Source organism: Mus pahari, chromosome 14 (genome assembly GCF_900095145.1).
Source record: "Mus pahari chromosome 14, PAHARI_EIJ_v1.1, whole genome shotgun sequence".
Lineage (NCBI taxonomy): Eukaryota > Metazoa > Chordata > Mammalia > Rodentia > Muridae > Mus > Mus pahari.
The window spans coordinates 74,128,693-74,144,710 of record NC_034603.1 but is presented as its reverse complement, the minus strand read 5'-3'; the positions used below and the strand labels follow the sequence as shown (position 1 = coordinate 74,144,710).

Here is a 16,018-nt window from a genome sequence, read left to right as displayed (position 1 = left end):
ACTGGCTTACCACTCCTGCAAATATTTCAACAGCTCATTATTTGTGGACTTGGAAAAATTGATGTGAGTGACTGGAAGGTCAACACCCGGTTAAAACACTGTACCCCAGACAGCAATGTCGTCAAGTGGTTCTGGAAAGCTGTGGAGTTTTTTGATGAAGAGAGACGAGCACGGTTACTCCAGTTTGTGACAGGGTCCTCTCGAGTGCCTCTGCAGGGCTTCAAAGCACTACAAGGTGAGGTGTCATGGGATGGGCACACAGGTACCTGGCATCTACTCATGCAGGGGTGGGGTGGGATGGTGTTCTGACAGGCTTCTCTGTGATCACAGTGTGCGGTGTGAAGTGTAGGTTGGAGCCTAGGTACTGATGCTGTGTTTTGTACCTTGTGGTCACCATGCTTTAATTCTGTAGGGAAGGTCATTTACCTCCGTGTGCACATCTCAGCTTGGCAAAACCTTTACTCACCTGAGATGCCTCTGCCTTTCTTTTAACAGAGGGAGGCAGCATGAATTTTGAAAGCCAGTTGTTTGGTCAGAGCACTTTATTTACTGTAAGACTTCAGACCATCTTAAATTGTTTTTAGGATTGCTTTTCTGTGGGATAAGCTGCTGTGTTTTGCTTGAGTTGGCAACATTGCTGATGATTGTGGCGGATCATTCAGTGGCCATTGCTTCCTTCACCTTTCAGCTCTTCCTTTTCAAAACTGCTGGCGAGGAGGGAAAATCCACGAAGTGGGACTAGTACAGAACCCATCAGCAAGCAGTTGCCCACAGAGTGCTCAGAAAGCCTGGGCAAAGCTGCCTGCAGTTGTGTTCCCTTCCCTATTTGGGGAGCGTGGCTTCATCTTCTCTTCTGAGTTTGTATGGGGCATGTGTGCTAACTGAAAGTGTATCCTGTAGACTGCTAATCTTTGCTTAAGCTCAGCTTGAGTCATAAGCCTAAATTTGCATTAGAGTGTCATCTTTTACAGTACGATTCAAATGTATATTTTAAGCATAATAGCATATGCCTGTAATTCTAGTCTTCTGGAAGCTAAGGCAGGAGGATCTTGAATTCAAGACTATCTTGAACTACATAGCAAGATTCTATTTCAAAAATTAAAAAAAAAAAAAAAAAGCCAGGCAGTGGTGGGTGGTGGCACAGGACTTTAATCCCAGCACTTGGGAGGCAGAGGCCAACCTGGTCTGCAGAGGGAATTCCAAGACAGCCAAGGTTACACAGAGGAAAAGAAGAACAAACCTAGTGTGTTCTTATTGCTTGGGATGCAAATATTCTGTGGCACGTGTTTTGCTGGCAGAGGGACATCGGTTAAGCTTTTGCTCAGACAGCGCTGCTGATGCTCCGGCACCTGGCCTTAAACACACATCACTTACAACCTCAAAGACAGGCTACTTTTCCTATGAGCCCCCAAGTTGGTGTGTGTGGATACAAGGTGCTCCCCAGCTCCTGTGGTTTATGCTCCAGTTTATTCTTTGGCTTTGGAGATGGGCTCGTGTGCCTGCTGTGATCTGACCCACATTCCTTCACTGGCAGGTGCTGCAGGCCCACGGCTCTTTACCATACACCAGATTGATGCCTGCACGAACAACTTGCCAAAAGCCCACACTTGGTGAGTTATTTTTGTAGCTTTTCCTGTCATTCTAGGTAGGGTTTTGCTTAAAAGAAATGATGAGCACTTGTTTTAAGTGATTTAAAAAGTGAAGTTATTCAGAGATCAGTAAGCAGACCTCAAAGTGGTGGTCTCTGCGTTAGAGGGCTGCCCTTCTAACTTCCCGCATGACACGAAGCCTATGTGATGCTCGCTTGCTGTACCTGCTGACTTGTTTTGAGCGAATGATCAATGCTGATTTGCTTATTCACAGCTTCAATCGAATAGACATTCCACCCTATGAAAGCTATGAGAAGCTCTATGAAAAGCTGCTAACAGCCATCGAGGAGACATGTGGCTTTGCTGTGGAATGATGGGCGCCAAGGATTTACCTACAGCTCTTATTTATTCCCTGGCCAACAGCCTTCTTCAGCAGCGCTTCAGAGAACGCTGGGATACAGGACAGCCTCCTCCCCTGCTCCTTATATTCTAGGACACTGGGAGGGGAAAGGACAACTTTGAAATTCCTTTTCAAGGAAAAATAAAGGTCTTTATGCTTTGCCATGAGGACACACTCAGCTGCTATTTAAAAATTAATACCTTGAACCTAAAGAATGCTGACCCCCTGCATCTCCAGAGTTAGGCAGTATTCTACACTTAAAAGACTACTACTATTTTTATACAAGGTTATCTCCCCAAATCGCTTCTCAGACTCGTGTCTCTCCCGCACAGCAAGACAATTCCAGCAGTCGGTACAAGTCACATTTCATTTTGATTGAATACATGATTTTTGAACAGCTCCTATACTTGCTCTTTGTAAGAAACTAAATAAAGTTATTTTGGATTGTTCCACCTTTGTAAACAATTGGCTGAAGAGGGATCATTACCTTGATGAAATTAAGCCATTTACATGTTTAGTTGTGTTTTTCTATATCAGAGTGTTATATTTTGCATTATGTGGGTCACTGTAGCTTAAGTGGGGTTTTATATTTTTCAAGTGTGACTTTCTTGGAAATTCTTAATGCAGCCATTTAAACTGAGTTTATTTGCTACCCTCCCTGTTTTTTGAGATGACTTTTAAAAAAAAAAAAAAAAAAAAAAGACCTCATGTTCTTGAATCAAGAAGATTAGGTATTTTGGATTTACTTTCATCTTAAATTGAAATACTGCATTTTTATAGCTTCTCAGTATGTGATGGGGTGGATTTTCATTCTTTGCTGGGTCAGCTTGTCTTTTATATGCTATTTCTATAAACCAAAGTCTCTAATAAGTACATCTAACTTATATTTTAATTAAGTTTCTAAAAGGAAAATTTTTGCTCTAAAGATCATTTAACAAGTTTGAGAGCCCTGCTTTTACCTCATTGGTTGAACTGGAGGTGGTAGTGGGCATGGTGGGCCAAGAATGTCATACATGAAGTCAGCTGGGCTGACCATGCCCGTGATCCCGGCTCCTGGGAAGCTAAGGCAGAAGGGGCAGTTCAAGTTTGAGGCCAGCCTCAAATAAGAGTGACTCTAAGTCAGTCGTACAATTTACTCTAGAACTGAAGAGTGTGAAGTAAGGGAATAGAGGCCAGGCTGCCACACTGCTGACTTCAAATGTTGAGGTTAAGCTTTCAAGGTTTGTGGCCCATCCTGTGATCTAGAAGGTAACAAAAATTCTGGGGTGAGGGGTTGCAACCATTAAAAAAAAAATCACATTGGATTTTAAAAGTCAACCATCAGAAAACAATGTACTGTTATTTTTAAACATGGATGTGAAATAAGAATAACAAGTTTTGCTGAGCTTGGCATAGAGCCATGAGGAGCACTTGACAGGACGTGTAACTCAGCCTGGTGGCTGACACCCATGATCCTGTCACTGGGGAGGCAGAGGCAGAAGGGCCAGCGTGCCAAGGCCAGCCTCACCTACACAGTGGGTTTGAGGCTCCTTGAGACCCTGTCCCAGCGGACAGGGATGCAGTGCTAAGGAGATGCTGCTTTCAGTGGTTTTCCATGCAGTGTAACGCAGGCAAACCCCACCACTTTTTGAGTGCCTTTTAACTTTATTACAGTGACTTGATAGAGCTTTAAAGGAAATTGCCCTATGTAACGGTCTTCAATAGCACAGACATCCGAAAACATGATTTCAATTTCGATTTCAAAATTACATTACCTGATTACTTCCAAATAGGTGCTAAGCAAACAAAAATCCCCAGTGTCACAGAACCTGGACTTGCCTTGTGTTTAATGTGAATATTTATCTGTTCTCACGTAACCTTCCTCCAGGCACTCTGTTCCATCCGGAAAGCTTCATTCTGACCAATGGTTCCCTTGTGCTCACATGCAGTAAGAGGCCACTATTTCCTGGCACAAAGTTTTAAAGCAGTGCTGCATATCCTGTACATTTGTTTTGCAGTTTATTGCTCTGTATTTTACAGTGCTCCCCCCACCCCACCCACATTTCCAGGCCAGAGCACAAAATTCTCTTCTCCTAAATCCACTGTAATTTGCTTTCCTAGAGAACACTAAATCTGCCCTGAGCTTGCAGTGGTCGGACAGATGGCACTGGTTGGTGGGTGTTGACAGCTTCCAGTGCCTGCAAGGTCAGCAGCACAGCCTCGCCCTTCAGCTGCAGCTCACCGTAGGGGCCATGTGTGGTGGTTAATGTTCTCACACTAGGATGATGATTGTACCAAATGCTGAGTTGCTGACTCTAGATGTAATTAGTTCACTTTATGTAATATTCTTCCTTTTCTCTAAACTGACTTTAAAAACAAAGTTTTATCATTTCCATTGTATTTATTACAGAATGTTTTAGCCTTGATATTCTTTGTAATTTCACTCATTTGTTTCATGAGCTTTATCAATAACATCTGTATAAATGGTTTTTAAAAATTAACTATGGACGTATGTGTGTGCCCATGCCGAAGCTGAGCAATAAAGTGAATGCTGTTTGCACTGTCACAGCAGCGGTTTGTAAGGATACTGAGTTGTTACTTGGTTTCACAGGCTAGCGGGAAAAGACTGATGCTTTCCCCCAGGCTTAGAGGCTGGGGCCCAGCTGCCCAGAGGTGGAGCCGGCTGGAAGGACGACGGTTCTCTACCATGGCTGAGACTTTCCATTGTTGTTGGGGGCCATGAGGTGGTGGGGCTTCCCAAGAGAAAAAGATCTACAACCAGGTCTGGCTGGCTGCTGGCAGATGGCTTAAGCTGGTGCTAAGCAGTAAAGTCTTGCAAATGAAAAGAGAGATGAGGTACAGTTCTGTGAATGCCAGTCGTTGAAGAGTACAGCTACATACACAGATAGGAAAGAAATGCATGTGGGTTCATTCTTCACCATCATGTGTGGTCTGTGAGTCAGTACAGCAGAGGCTGCAACAGCTTAGAAGAGCTGGGAACAGAGCAGACAGCAGGGCATAAGACAGGTCCTGACAGTGCTCTGTAGCTGCTTCCTCCAGTTCTTTTCTAGAGGGATGAGGGATGCCCCCGGGACTGGGGAAGCCCACAAACCCCTCCAAGGCTTGCTCATGCATCTTGAAAGGTGGCAGCCGTGGTGAAGAGCTGCTGGCACAGAGACTTTGTCAGGGAGCCGCACTCCAGTGATACTGCTCTCGTGTCAGCACCTATCTGGGGGGCTTTTTTCAGTAGCGTGATGTCAAGAGACAAGTTATAGGATAGATGGAATTACACCAGAGGGTTATTACCCTTTTATGTTAATACTCTAAACTGGTTTGTCTAGTTATATAGTTAAAAGGCTGTATAAAAGGTAATTTTCCTGATAGGTATGGTGGTGCAAGCCTGTAATCCCAGTACTCGGATGCCTGCAGTCATCCTGAATAGAGATGACCTCATCTTCCAGCCAGAAGTAGATAAGGCTAGGGAAATGGAAGTCAGCTCCCAAATGGTAGATGAGGAACTTAAGACAACATAGCTCCTGAACTACAAAACAGTAGCCATTATTGGCTTCATCCACAGCCTGTTAGGTGCTGTTCTTGGTCCTGGAGTTCATACACAGTCAATAACTTTTATTGACCTCTATCAACATGCTTCACGAGTGGGCTGGCAGGACTTGCTAACTGCTTTAACAGAGCTAAATGTCTTTATTCTCTTTTCTCAGGTTATAAATGCAAAAGCAGTGAGCTTTAAGAGAAAGTTTTTATTTAAAAAATTCTAAATTTTAACATGAATACATAAATAAGGCATGTTCTGGTTTAGACTGTTTACTGGCTCAGGTCTAGCTCTGTTCATATTAAGGTGTCTGGAAACTTCACCTATTAAGTTTGGCCTCTTGGGAAAGGATTTTTACTGTACTGGAAGGAAGCCAACTGCAGCCGAGCTTTGAAGCGCTCAGCTTCTAGTTCCCGGAAGAAAGCGTCGTCGTCGTTCTGCGTTATCATGTGCTGCAGTTGCTGAATCTCCTTCTCCATTTTAGCTCTCAGCTCCCTCTTCACCTTATGTACCGTCTGAAAGAGAACTCAGTCTGAAGGTTGTGACTTATCCAGGCCTCTCTATTCTCAGCCCTGACCCCGCATTTGCCTGCTCCTAGCAGGTTCCTCCAGAGAGTTTAGTAATTTATTGTCTCTCCCTTCCAAGACCAGAGCTGCTAACATCAGCCCATCAGGTCTTGGGAGCAGAGATGGATTCTCTTTTACAATAACATTTCCTATTTCCTTTTAGGAATAATTCCTAATTCCTGTCCTGTTCATTATTACCTGAGCCTGAAATTTCTGTCTCACTTTGAGTTCCTGACGTTCTTGTGAGATGGCTTCTGCCAGCAATGAAAACTGTGGGTAGGAAAAAACAAATCTTTCATCACAATGCAATTATTCTTATACTCTATCTTAAATCAAAATGGAAATAGGGCAACACACATGGGATACTGTTTAAATACTGTCTTAAATTTGCCTTAGAAACAATCAGTATAGCCTGTCCACTGCTGCAAAGCTGTGCTGATATGCACATTAGCCAGCCATGACCTAAGCCAAGCTGACAGGTGCTTGGGATCAAGCGCACTGATGGTGGCGGCGGCAAGCCCACCTGGTCCTTATAGTAGTTCTCCATCGAGTCCAGCTCATTCTGGTGCTGTCTCTTTTCTTCGTTGCGTTTCTCTTTGGCGTAGTTTCTTAGGTCTCGTAGTCTTTGTTTCTGAATTTGTAAACCTTCTTCAAACAGTTTCTTAAAGATCTGTTGGTTATTTAATCATAAATTATACTGCATTTCACAAAGGCTTTTCAAATAACAGCTTTCCTCATTATTCACATACATAAAATTACTCTTAAACTATACATACATTGTGACTAGGCTTTAGTAGGCTCAGAATTGTGTGGCTATCCCAGCCATGAAACCCATGCTCGTCAGCACTGCTCTCCTCCCTTCCTGTTCTGAACACAGCCTCAACCTGACAGGCTTCGAAGATCAGATCCCCTACAAACAGAGCTGTCACTTTTTGTCACTCTACTGTGTGAATATAAATTTGATTCACTTTTTTTTTTTTTTTTTTTTTTTTGGTTTTTTTTGAGACAGGGTTTCTCTGNNTAGCCCTGGCTGTCCTGGAACTCACTTTGTAGACCAGGCTGGCCTCGAATTCAGAAATCCGCCTGCCTCTGCCTCCCGAGTGCTGGGATTAAAGGCATGCGCCACCACACCCGGCGATTCACAAATTCTTAAACTGAGAGGCATGGGTCCTTTTTAGTTGTTTTGGTTGCTATGTGGGTACACATACACACACACACACACATACCACATACCCATCCAAAAATTCTAACCCTACCCAGCATTCCGGAAACCTTCCAAAGTACTGCCAGATTTACAAAAGCAATCACACCCCCACCAGCCCTATGTGAGTTCCATCTTCCCCACATCCTCACAAGTTCTCCGTTTTAGCCATCCCTGTGGGTGTGAATGGTGTCTGCTGTGATTTTCATTTGTGCCTTCCTACTGGTGCTCAGCACCCTCTCATGTACCAGTGCTCTCTACTGCCTTCAGGAAAGATTTCTGCAGCATCTGTGTATGTTTTCCTATAGAGTAAGAGTCATCAGTGATTTGGGTCCTCGCACTTTGATTAGGCTAGGACAATCTGTATCTTGTGGGGACAACTCACAGCATGGTAATTACCTGCATGTCCTTCTGCATCACGCAAGCATGCCTTAATTTCTGTTTTCTGCAGTGTGCTCTCAAACCCTTAAGAGCAGCTGTACTGCAGAGTGTGTGTAGGAGGTCGAGGAAATTGTGGCTGCATGTTAGGAGGAGGGCCATGAAGACAGGAGACGGGAACCCACAGCCCGACAGTGAATCACTGTCAAGCACAAGCCCTCACTGCATGTGGGACTTACTTAGATTTGGATTTTGGATCCAAATTAAGATTTGTAGAAAAAAAAAAAACCAAAACTGGTTCCAAACATAAGTTCCCCTTAGCAGAGCTAGACAGACAGAAAGGTACGCATACCATTTCTTCCCGGGTTCTCATCTTCATCATTTTTGCACGTAACTGAACTCTGTAATCATCGTAATATTTTCGGGCACGAACACTTTGATGACGATTTTCTTTTATCTTTGATTGGGTCAGCCTTTGTCTCTGAATTCGGTCCCTGAAGTCTTGCTAGGGAAGGGGGAAGAAGGCCAGCTTGAGCATTCACTCTCATCCCCTCAGCTCCCCACCATGAATGATGCCTTCCGGCTGTAAGCTGGGCACGCAGGAAAGACCATGGCAGCTCCTTCCCCACAGTCTGTGCAGAGCTCGTGAGCCCTGACACTGATGAGCCACCATCCTGTGTCCTGTCAACTGGGTCAGTCAGACGGTCTTGGCTCAGTGACCAGGCAAGTTTGAAGATGGCTTTTTAGAAACTATTTAAGATTAATATTTCCATAGCTCTATTCCCAACTAAAGATTTTTAAATATCTTTGGCAGGCTGACTTCTGCCTTTTCTGGTCACTATATTAGCTAGGGATGATAAGTATGATTTCCAATCCAAATTATAACAGAACTGTCTCTCTACCTGGGATTTGAGACGACAGCACTAAGCTACGACTCAAAGCACCTACATGGGCTGTGGAGGTAGAGACAGAAATGGGATAAAATTTCAACTCTGCCTTTTGCTCATCAAAGAGAAAGCCAGGCAACTCATCTTACATCTGAAAGCTTAGGCTTTCATCTCAGAAAATACCATCCCTAATTTGTTACTATAAAGAAGTGAAAAACAGTCATGTGGCAGGGATAAAAAGAGTTCTGCAGCCAACTGCCGGGTGTGTTTTCAGGTCTGTGTTAGTGCAGTGTGGAATATATTTTCCCCATCAAGTTCTGAATTAAAGCCTGAGATAGCCACTCACTCCCACAGGCACGTGTTACAAGAGTCTGCTGCCTAGTTGGTACCGATAAAGAAAACGGCACTGCTCGGTTTGTTGTTGACATACCAGCCTCTTGTTATGGTCATATTCTTTCTTGACAAGAGCAGTGAGGAGGTCATGCCTTCTCAGGGCTTCTTCTATCTTTAGGGAGAACACAAAGCAAGGAGGTTAACGGTGCCGGTGGAGGACGAGCTCTCCCTGTGTGTGCCTGTGCACTTAGGCTTGGGTAGGAGCTTACTTCATCCTGGAGTTTCTTCTTGGATCGGTTCTCTCTCTGTGCTTCCCTTTTGAGTTGTTCAACCTGGGCCATCTGCTGCTTCCACATTTTGGTCAGTGTTGGGTCAGAGACATAAAGAAATGGAAACTGTTCCAGCATCAGGGGCAGCAGACTGTGTTCATTTACTTTCACTGTGAGGAAATGAAATATGCTGATAATCTAGAAGAATTCTCATCCCCACCTGCCTGCTAAACTAAGCTAATCTCAGGGCTGAGGTGCTGGTCCTAAAAAGAACCATCTGGAGTGTACTTGCTACTTCTGTATTCCTACAATTGAGGATGAAAAGCTGAAAAGTTCAGACTGTAGTCTGAGGAGTCTATCCATACCCCTTAGGAGCCTCAGGGCCTGTAGGCAGGTACTTCCGGTGAGTGAGAATAGAAGCCACCTCAGCTTGCTTGCAGGCATATGGTTGGCGAGAACAGCCCCTGCTGGGAACTAGTTGGAAACCTGGCATTCACCTGTCCTTGTTTCCTTGCACCAAGGCTTGCTCTACCTCAGGAGAACCAACTGTCAGCGCACAGGGCCGAGCAGCCATCTGCTTGCCTGGAGCACCCATCCCTTGCCTTCTACCAGCTTTCCAAAGACAAACGGAGCAACCACCACCACCAAAAGGTAACTAGCGTGCGGAAAGACCTGTCGGAGCAGCAGAACCCTGGCAACTCTCTGGGTGTCCACAGATAAGGTGCCTGATTTAGGAGCTGGTTCTGATTACAGAAGCCCAGCCCTATGATAGTAGTAACACAAGAAGGGCCTTTTGACAGCTAACTGGTGGCTGTCTGTTTCCAGCAGCCTCTGGAATGCGAGCGACCTTTGTGCTCAGAGGCTGCCTGCTGGTGTCAAGGACCGCAGAGGCTCTTACTCGGAGATGCCTTGCTTGACTTCAGGCGACCATCACCTTTTGGACTTGGAGCTGCAGTTTTTCTGGAGTAAACCTTCTGGACCTGACTCCGTTTCAAAGTTCCTTTAGGAAAGGCTTCTCTGTATGACTTTTCCTTAGAGGAGGATGAAAAGAACAGAGGAGAGAAAGGGGTCTGCAAACACTTTGATACAATCATCTCAGACAACACACTGACAGAACAGCTGACTACCAACCACCTTCTTAATATTGGTTTTCTTTCCCCCAACAAACCAGCCTTTCCCAGCTTTAGTAACCACAGTCCCATACCCTAAATACAACTGCTACTGAAATTTTTATGAGCTGGTTTCTTTATAACCTTTTCAAAGTATATTAAGAAAGCCTCAAGCAATTCAAAGCATGGGTTTACACCTCCTGAACCTCTACCCTGCTTTCACTGGAGTGTCTGCATGTTGTTTATTTGAGACAGGGTCTATTTAGTCCTGGTTGTCCTGGGACTCAATATACAGACAAGGCTGGACTCAAACCACAGATGTCCTCTGGCTTCTGCCTCCCAAGTGCTGACATTAAGGTCATGCACCTCCACACCCAGCTGGCAACCATCTTCTGAGGCAGAAAGCAAGGACTTGGGTTTCTCACAGTCAGGTACACAATGCTTAGGATCCTGCCTCCTCTTTGTCAACTACATCTATTTTAACTCTTTACAAACCAGTATGCAAGAACCTTTAAGGCCAAAGTTTAGACCTCTTGTATCGTGAAGTGAAGCCCTGCCTCCCCCCGAGCCCGCGCCTGCCCTCCTCCCGCTCTGGCTCTCATCGCAGTGGAGACTTTTACCCACTGTTTCCTCTTCCTCCTCCTCCCTTATCCCTCGAAGTCCAACGTTCTCTTGAACTTTATGTTTTCTTAGTTCCCGTTCAAATGCTTCAGTCAGTGCCTGGAAAGAATAAGGTCGTGTAACCCAGCTGTCAGGAACATTCATCTGGATTCCCAGTCTAAAAATACCAAGTTCATTCACATTTTCCCAGGTTGCTTCATAAAAACACACTGTACTAACAGACCCATAATGGTACAGAAGTGAAGCTGAGGCAGGGGGCTTTCTTCTTACTGTTCTCATGGGTTTATAATGATGCTCCTCTGGGTGGACGTTACCTGCTGAGTATAACTGTGGGTGTGTTCCTCAGTCTCTCCCCACTGCACAGTCTGATACAGGGCCTCTTACTGAGCCTGGGGATCAGACTCCAGGCCTCATGCTTGCCTATCTCCCAGCCTCTGAGATAGAACTATTGCAGGTCTTCTGAATTAACTCGAGTTTTCACCAATTTAATTGACACTATAAAAACTCACCATGCCAGGCAGTAGTGGCTCTCGCCTTTAATCCCAGCACTCAGGAGGCAGAGGCAGACAGATCTCCCAGATCAAGGCCAGCCTGGTTTACAGATCAAGTTCAATGACAGGGCTACAGAGAAAACCCTGTCTCAAAACAAAACAAAACAAACAAACAAAAAAACCACAACTACAACAAAAAAATAAGTGTTCTAAATCCATGCATTTTAAAATCTCTGTTCAATAATATATCTTCCCTGGTAATGATACCAGGTGTCTTGCCTGCATGGTACCTGTGAAAGCCAGAAGAGGGTGTTGGACCCCCTGGACCTGCAGTTAGACAGTTGTGAGCCACCATATGGGTGTTGGGAATCCTATCTGGCTACTATGGAAGAGCAACAAGTGCTCTTAAAAGCTGAGCTCCCAGATACCTCCTCTAATGAGTAACGGTCAGATCCCACTGTATCTCTCCTGATTCCCTTTACCTCTGACTTCTATCTGAAAAGAGCAGGCCACATTGACCTCTTTTTCTTCATTCACTGAACACTAAGCAGGTTATTTTCTTGATGATTTCACGATCGTATCTCTCTAGTGAGAATGCACACCACATTATATAATCCTCTGCCACCCATTCAACTCCGGCACAGCAAATGCACTTTAGACCTTTGGTCAGTGGTGTGTATGTTCACTGTAATAGCCAGCTGAGGGGAAGTGGCATGTGAGTGATGAGGAATAGTCAAGGAATGAGGGTGTACCTTTGCTTGGAAATGGCGTGAGTCTGTCCCTTTAGATTTGTGCTGCCTTTTTCTCTCTTTCTCTAATTGTCTGTGTTTGTTCACTGAAGATGGCGACAGTGAATGGGACCTGTAAGGTGCCTTTCTGCATGTAGAAAATCCTGCAACACAGAAAAGTCATTCACCATTAGTTCCTAACTGGAAACTATTAAATCTTTAAAAAAAATTGGGGGGGGGGGGAATGGCTAGCTTTTGTGCTAAGTGTATTCTTTCCTAATATGTAGCTGTGTGCTTAGTCACAGCGAGCAAGCAGACTGTTCGGGATGGGGGAGGCTAGGTGCTTGCTGTCTATGCATGAGTCTAGATGTCCAGCACTCATGTAAGAAGCCCAGTACGACAGACAGAGTGTCTGTAACTCCAGCTCAGTGGCCAGCCACCTTGCTGTATCTACAGGTTCCTGGCTCAGTCAGGAGAGCCTGGTTCAAAACAACATGAAGAGCCCTGGAGGAATAAACCTGATGTTGGCCTCGGGTCTCCATATCCATATTCACAAACACAAATGCACACGCCCATATGAACAAACCTACATACATACACACACACACACACACACACACACACACACACACACACACGAAAATGTGTACTGTTAAGCACATTGCATATCAACTTCGGGTTGAATTCAGGCTGTGGAATGTATGCTATGTATAAAGTAAGTGCCCTTGGTCGTGAGACAAGTATCTTGTGGACTTTGTCTTTTACCTGTGCAAGTCGATGGATGGAATGTAAATGTATACATAGCTTGCTTACATACAGTAAAAGGTAACATGGCTAAACCCTGAGTTCTCTCTAAAGGGCAGTAATACTCATGTTATGCTAAGGGGGCACACTGTGGATTCAGCTGGATCTTTAAATATCAACAAACATTTCCTAAATAAGGTTAATAGGTTAAAGTTACAGGATATATATAGTGTTAGCATGAAATTTTAAAAAAGCAACAATAGTGCATATTTAGACAAGTAACACATGGCTGTGACATACAGAAATATCAATAAGAAACAATTCGAACTTGAGTTTACTATCATTTTTTTATCCTCATGTAGAATGAAACTTAACACATGGAACTACTTGGAAAGCGATCATGGTCGCCTCATTCTAGGCCTCTCTGGGGTTGTACCTGGCCTAGGCTTCTTTGGTCCGTACTCCATGATGCTGTCACTGTGCTGCGAGAGCATTTCCTCATTCCCACTGCGCACCTCTTCATCTCCGGCATCACCATCTTTACCATCAGTCTCATCCGTTCCTCGATCACCCAGGGCAGTTTTTAACATCTATTGAGAAATTCTTTCACTATCTGTCCTTGACTTCAGTAGCAAGTTAGTGCACAGTAGTGGAGAACAGGCCTTCTAGAAGTTGCCTTTGGCAGTCACAGACACCAAGCTTGTAGAGACTTACCCATGTAGCTTACACACCTACAGCTTGACTTCATTTACTTTATGTGTTTGATCTGAGCTAGGATTTCCTTGTGTCAACCAAGCAGGCCTGGAACTCAATGATCTTCCTACCTCAGTATCCTCAGTGCTGGGAGGAGAGGCCCAGTGACAGCCAGCTTTACATTTAACATCTAAAGCATCTAACACCCTTCTGAATTACAGCAAGTTCAAGGGCAACCTGGCCCATGCAGGAAGTTCTAGTCCATCTAGTGAGGCGCGGACCTCATTGGTTTTTTGGTTTTTTGTTGTTGTTATTGTTGTTTTTGTTTTTGTTTTGAGCAATCAGTGCTATAGACACTCAACTACAATACATTTTACAGAAAGCCACACAGATTTCATGTAATCATTCAAGGTGGTTACCCCACTATTCCATTTAATACCACATTAGTCTTTAGTAACAAAGTTGTATAGATGTACTAAAAATAAATGGTTTAATATAATTACATGAAGTGATTCCATCAGGACTCTATGCCACATTTGGTTATAAGGCAGGTGGGGTGCCAGTGTTTATGTCCTTCCTGCTTGACTTGTGAAACTTTTTTTGGTTTTGAGACAGGATTGCTCTACATAGCCCAGGCTGTCCTGGAACTCAATTTTTCCTCATTATTTTTATTTTTATTTTTGGTTTTTCGAGACAGTTACTCTGTGTAGCTCCTGGAACTTGCTCTATAGACTAGGCTGGCCTTAAACTCAGAGATTTGCCTGCCTTTTCTCCCAAGTGCTGGGATTAAAGGTGGAGGCCACCACACCTGTCTTTTTTTTTTTTAAAAGATTGATTTGGGCTGGAGAGATAGTTCAGTGGTTAAGAGCACTGACTGCTCTTCTGGAGGTCCTGAGTTCAAATTCCAGCAACCACATAGTGGCCCACAACCATCTGTAATGAGATCTGATGCCCTCTTCTGGTGTGTCTGGAGACAGCTACAGTGTACTTACATATAATAAATCTTTTAAAAAGATTTATTTATTTTATGTATATGACAGCTATCATGTACTTACAAATAAATAGACAGACAGACAGATAGATAGATAGATAGATCTTTTTTAAGTCAGGACCTGGGAAAGAGCAGTCAGTGCTCTTAACCACTGAGCCATCTCTCCAGTCCCTCCTGAAACTCAATCTGAAGACCAGGTTTGCCTTGAATTCAAGAGATCTACCTGCCTCCCAAGTACTGGGATTAAACAGCATGCTCTAGTACCACCAGGGTGACTTACAGTTTTAACAGAACCCAAAACACAACTCATCTCCTAACACCTAAGCCTAGGTTTCATCTTCTGCTGGGAGAGCAGTGTCTTCCACTGGAAGGCTAACCACAGAAATCTCACCAAGATTAAAAGACAAGACTTGCCCAGTCTAGTTCAGAGAGCCGCTGAGAGAGTTTCTCTGACATAGCATGCAGTTCTTGTTCTGTTAACGGCTTCCTGGCCTTCTGAGGGAAAGGTGGATGCTCTGAGGGGATCACAGCTCTGTTTTCATCTCTGTAATAAAGTGGTTACATGGCGATTGACTTGCCAAATACACGCTACTTATTTCAAAATGACTATAATTAACACTTTAGCAAATATTTCATTATGGTTCCCAAAAGCTAGAATTTTTTGATACTCTTTATTTTAACAAAAAGTTGTTATTAAGGGGAGCGACTTGCCACAGTTACCTTTGCATGGTTTCAGGGATCCGGTCAGGTCACCTGGCCTGGGCAGCAAGCACCTTTACCCTAAGTGATCTCACCAAGCCCTTTTCAAATCCCTTTACGACAGACATATGGTTAGCGCTGAAGTCTACAGCATATTACCTTTCTCCTTTAGAAGGCTTCCTTGTCCTGGAGGCTTCAGTCAGAGGTAGATATGTTTCCTGATCATCATCTTTAAATAAGGTAGAAGTTAAGAAAGCATCATCTGGTTCCTATTCAAACAGAAAAAGAAAGGTTGTTTGGGAAGCCGAGGAGACCGCTCAGGCAGTGAAGTGCTTGCTACACGGCATGGGGCCCGAGTTCAGTCTCCAGTACCAAGAGGCCAGCAGAAACTGTCCAGAAACACTCTGGGGCAAAGCCCTCCAAAACAGAGATGCTTACATTTTTAATAGCTTATCTCTTAACCTTATAGAGACCCACCTAGAAAATATTCTGTCCGTCCCCCCCAGAGAGTGGGTGTCATAGCTGGTCTGGAACTCACTAGGTAGCCCAGGCTGGCCCGTACAGACCCTTCTGTCCCTGCCTCCCAAGCACTGGGAAAAGGGTGCTTGTTACCACACCCAGGCTTTATACTCCCCCTTTTTGAAAACCTTTTAAAAGTGAAATGTGTGTCTCTTATTCAGCATCACCCACGGGAAGAAACAGCATGTTGCCAGAGCCTCAGGCTCCATCCCACCAACCCCAAGGCTCCCACTCCTCCTCCTCCTCCTCCTCCTCCTCCTCCTCCTCCTTC

General features: G+C 44.4%; 2 protein-coding genes across 6 annotated transcripts in view; one reads left to right on the top strand and one right to left on the bottom strand.

The window, feature by feature from the left end:
* The window catches only part of Smurf2 (SMAD specific E3 ubiquitin protein ligase 2), a 100,764-nt gene extending 96,213 nt beyond the window's left edge, over nucleotides 1-4,551 (top strand). For both annotated transcript variants that reach the window (XM_029545967.1, XM_021211735.1), the window contains 3 exons: nucleotides 34-235; nucleotides 1,535-1,610; nucleotides 1,864-4,551. In XM_029545967.1, the coding sequence (XP_029401827.1) occupies nucleotides 34-235; nucleotides 1,535-1,610; nucleotides 1,864-1,963 (378 nt within the window). In that variant the 3' untranslated portion in view covers nucleotides 1,964-4,551. The remainder of the gene's footprint in view (nucleotides 1-33; nucleotides 236-1,534; nucleotides 1,611-1,863) is intronic.
* A 536-nt stretch (nucleotides 4,552-5,087) lies between these two features.
* Cep95 (centrosomal protein 95) overlaps nucleotides 5,088-16,018 on the bottom strand; it is a 28,466-nt gene continuing 17,535 nt past the window's right edge. Inside the window, exons 9-20 of one of the 4 annotated variants that reach the window (XM_029545964.1) lie at nucleotides 15,388-15,497; nucleotides 14,944-15,073; nucleotides 13,282-13,435; nucleotides 12,126-12,265; nucleotides 10,886-10,981; nucleotides 10,087-10,183; nucleotides 9,153-9,322; nucleotides 8,981-9,055; nucleotides 8,016-8,168; nucleotides 6,608-6,754; nucleotides 6,283-6,354; nucleotides 5,088-6,033 (exon numbers count right to left, since the gene is read on the bottom strand). In XM_029545964.1, coding sequence (XP_029401824.1) covers nucleotides 5,845-6,033; nucleotides 6,283-6,354; nucleotides 6,608-6,754; nucleotides 8,016-8,168; nucleotides 8,981-9,055; nucleotides 9,153-9,322; nucleotides 10,087-10,183; nucleotides 10,886-10,981; nucleotides 12,126-12,265; nucleotides 13,282-13,435; nucleotides 14,944-15,073; nucleotides 15,388-15,497 — 1,533 coding nt within the window. In that variant the 3' untranslated portion in view covers nucleotides 5,088-5,844. Of the gene's footprint in view, nucleotides 6,034-6,282; nucleotides 6,355-6,607; nucleotides 6,755-8,015; nucleotides 8,169-8,980; nucleotides 9,056-9,152; nucleotides 9,323-10,050; nucleotides 10,184-10,885; nucleotides 10,982-12,125; nucleotides 12,266-13,281; nucleotides 13,436-14,943; nucleotides 15,074-15,387; nucleotides 15,498-16,018 lie in introns of all 4 variants that reach the window. The other 3 variants (XM_029545966.1, XM_029545965.1, XM_021213348.2) reach the window with 3 other exon arrangements.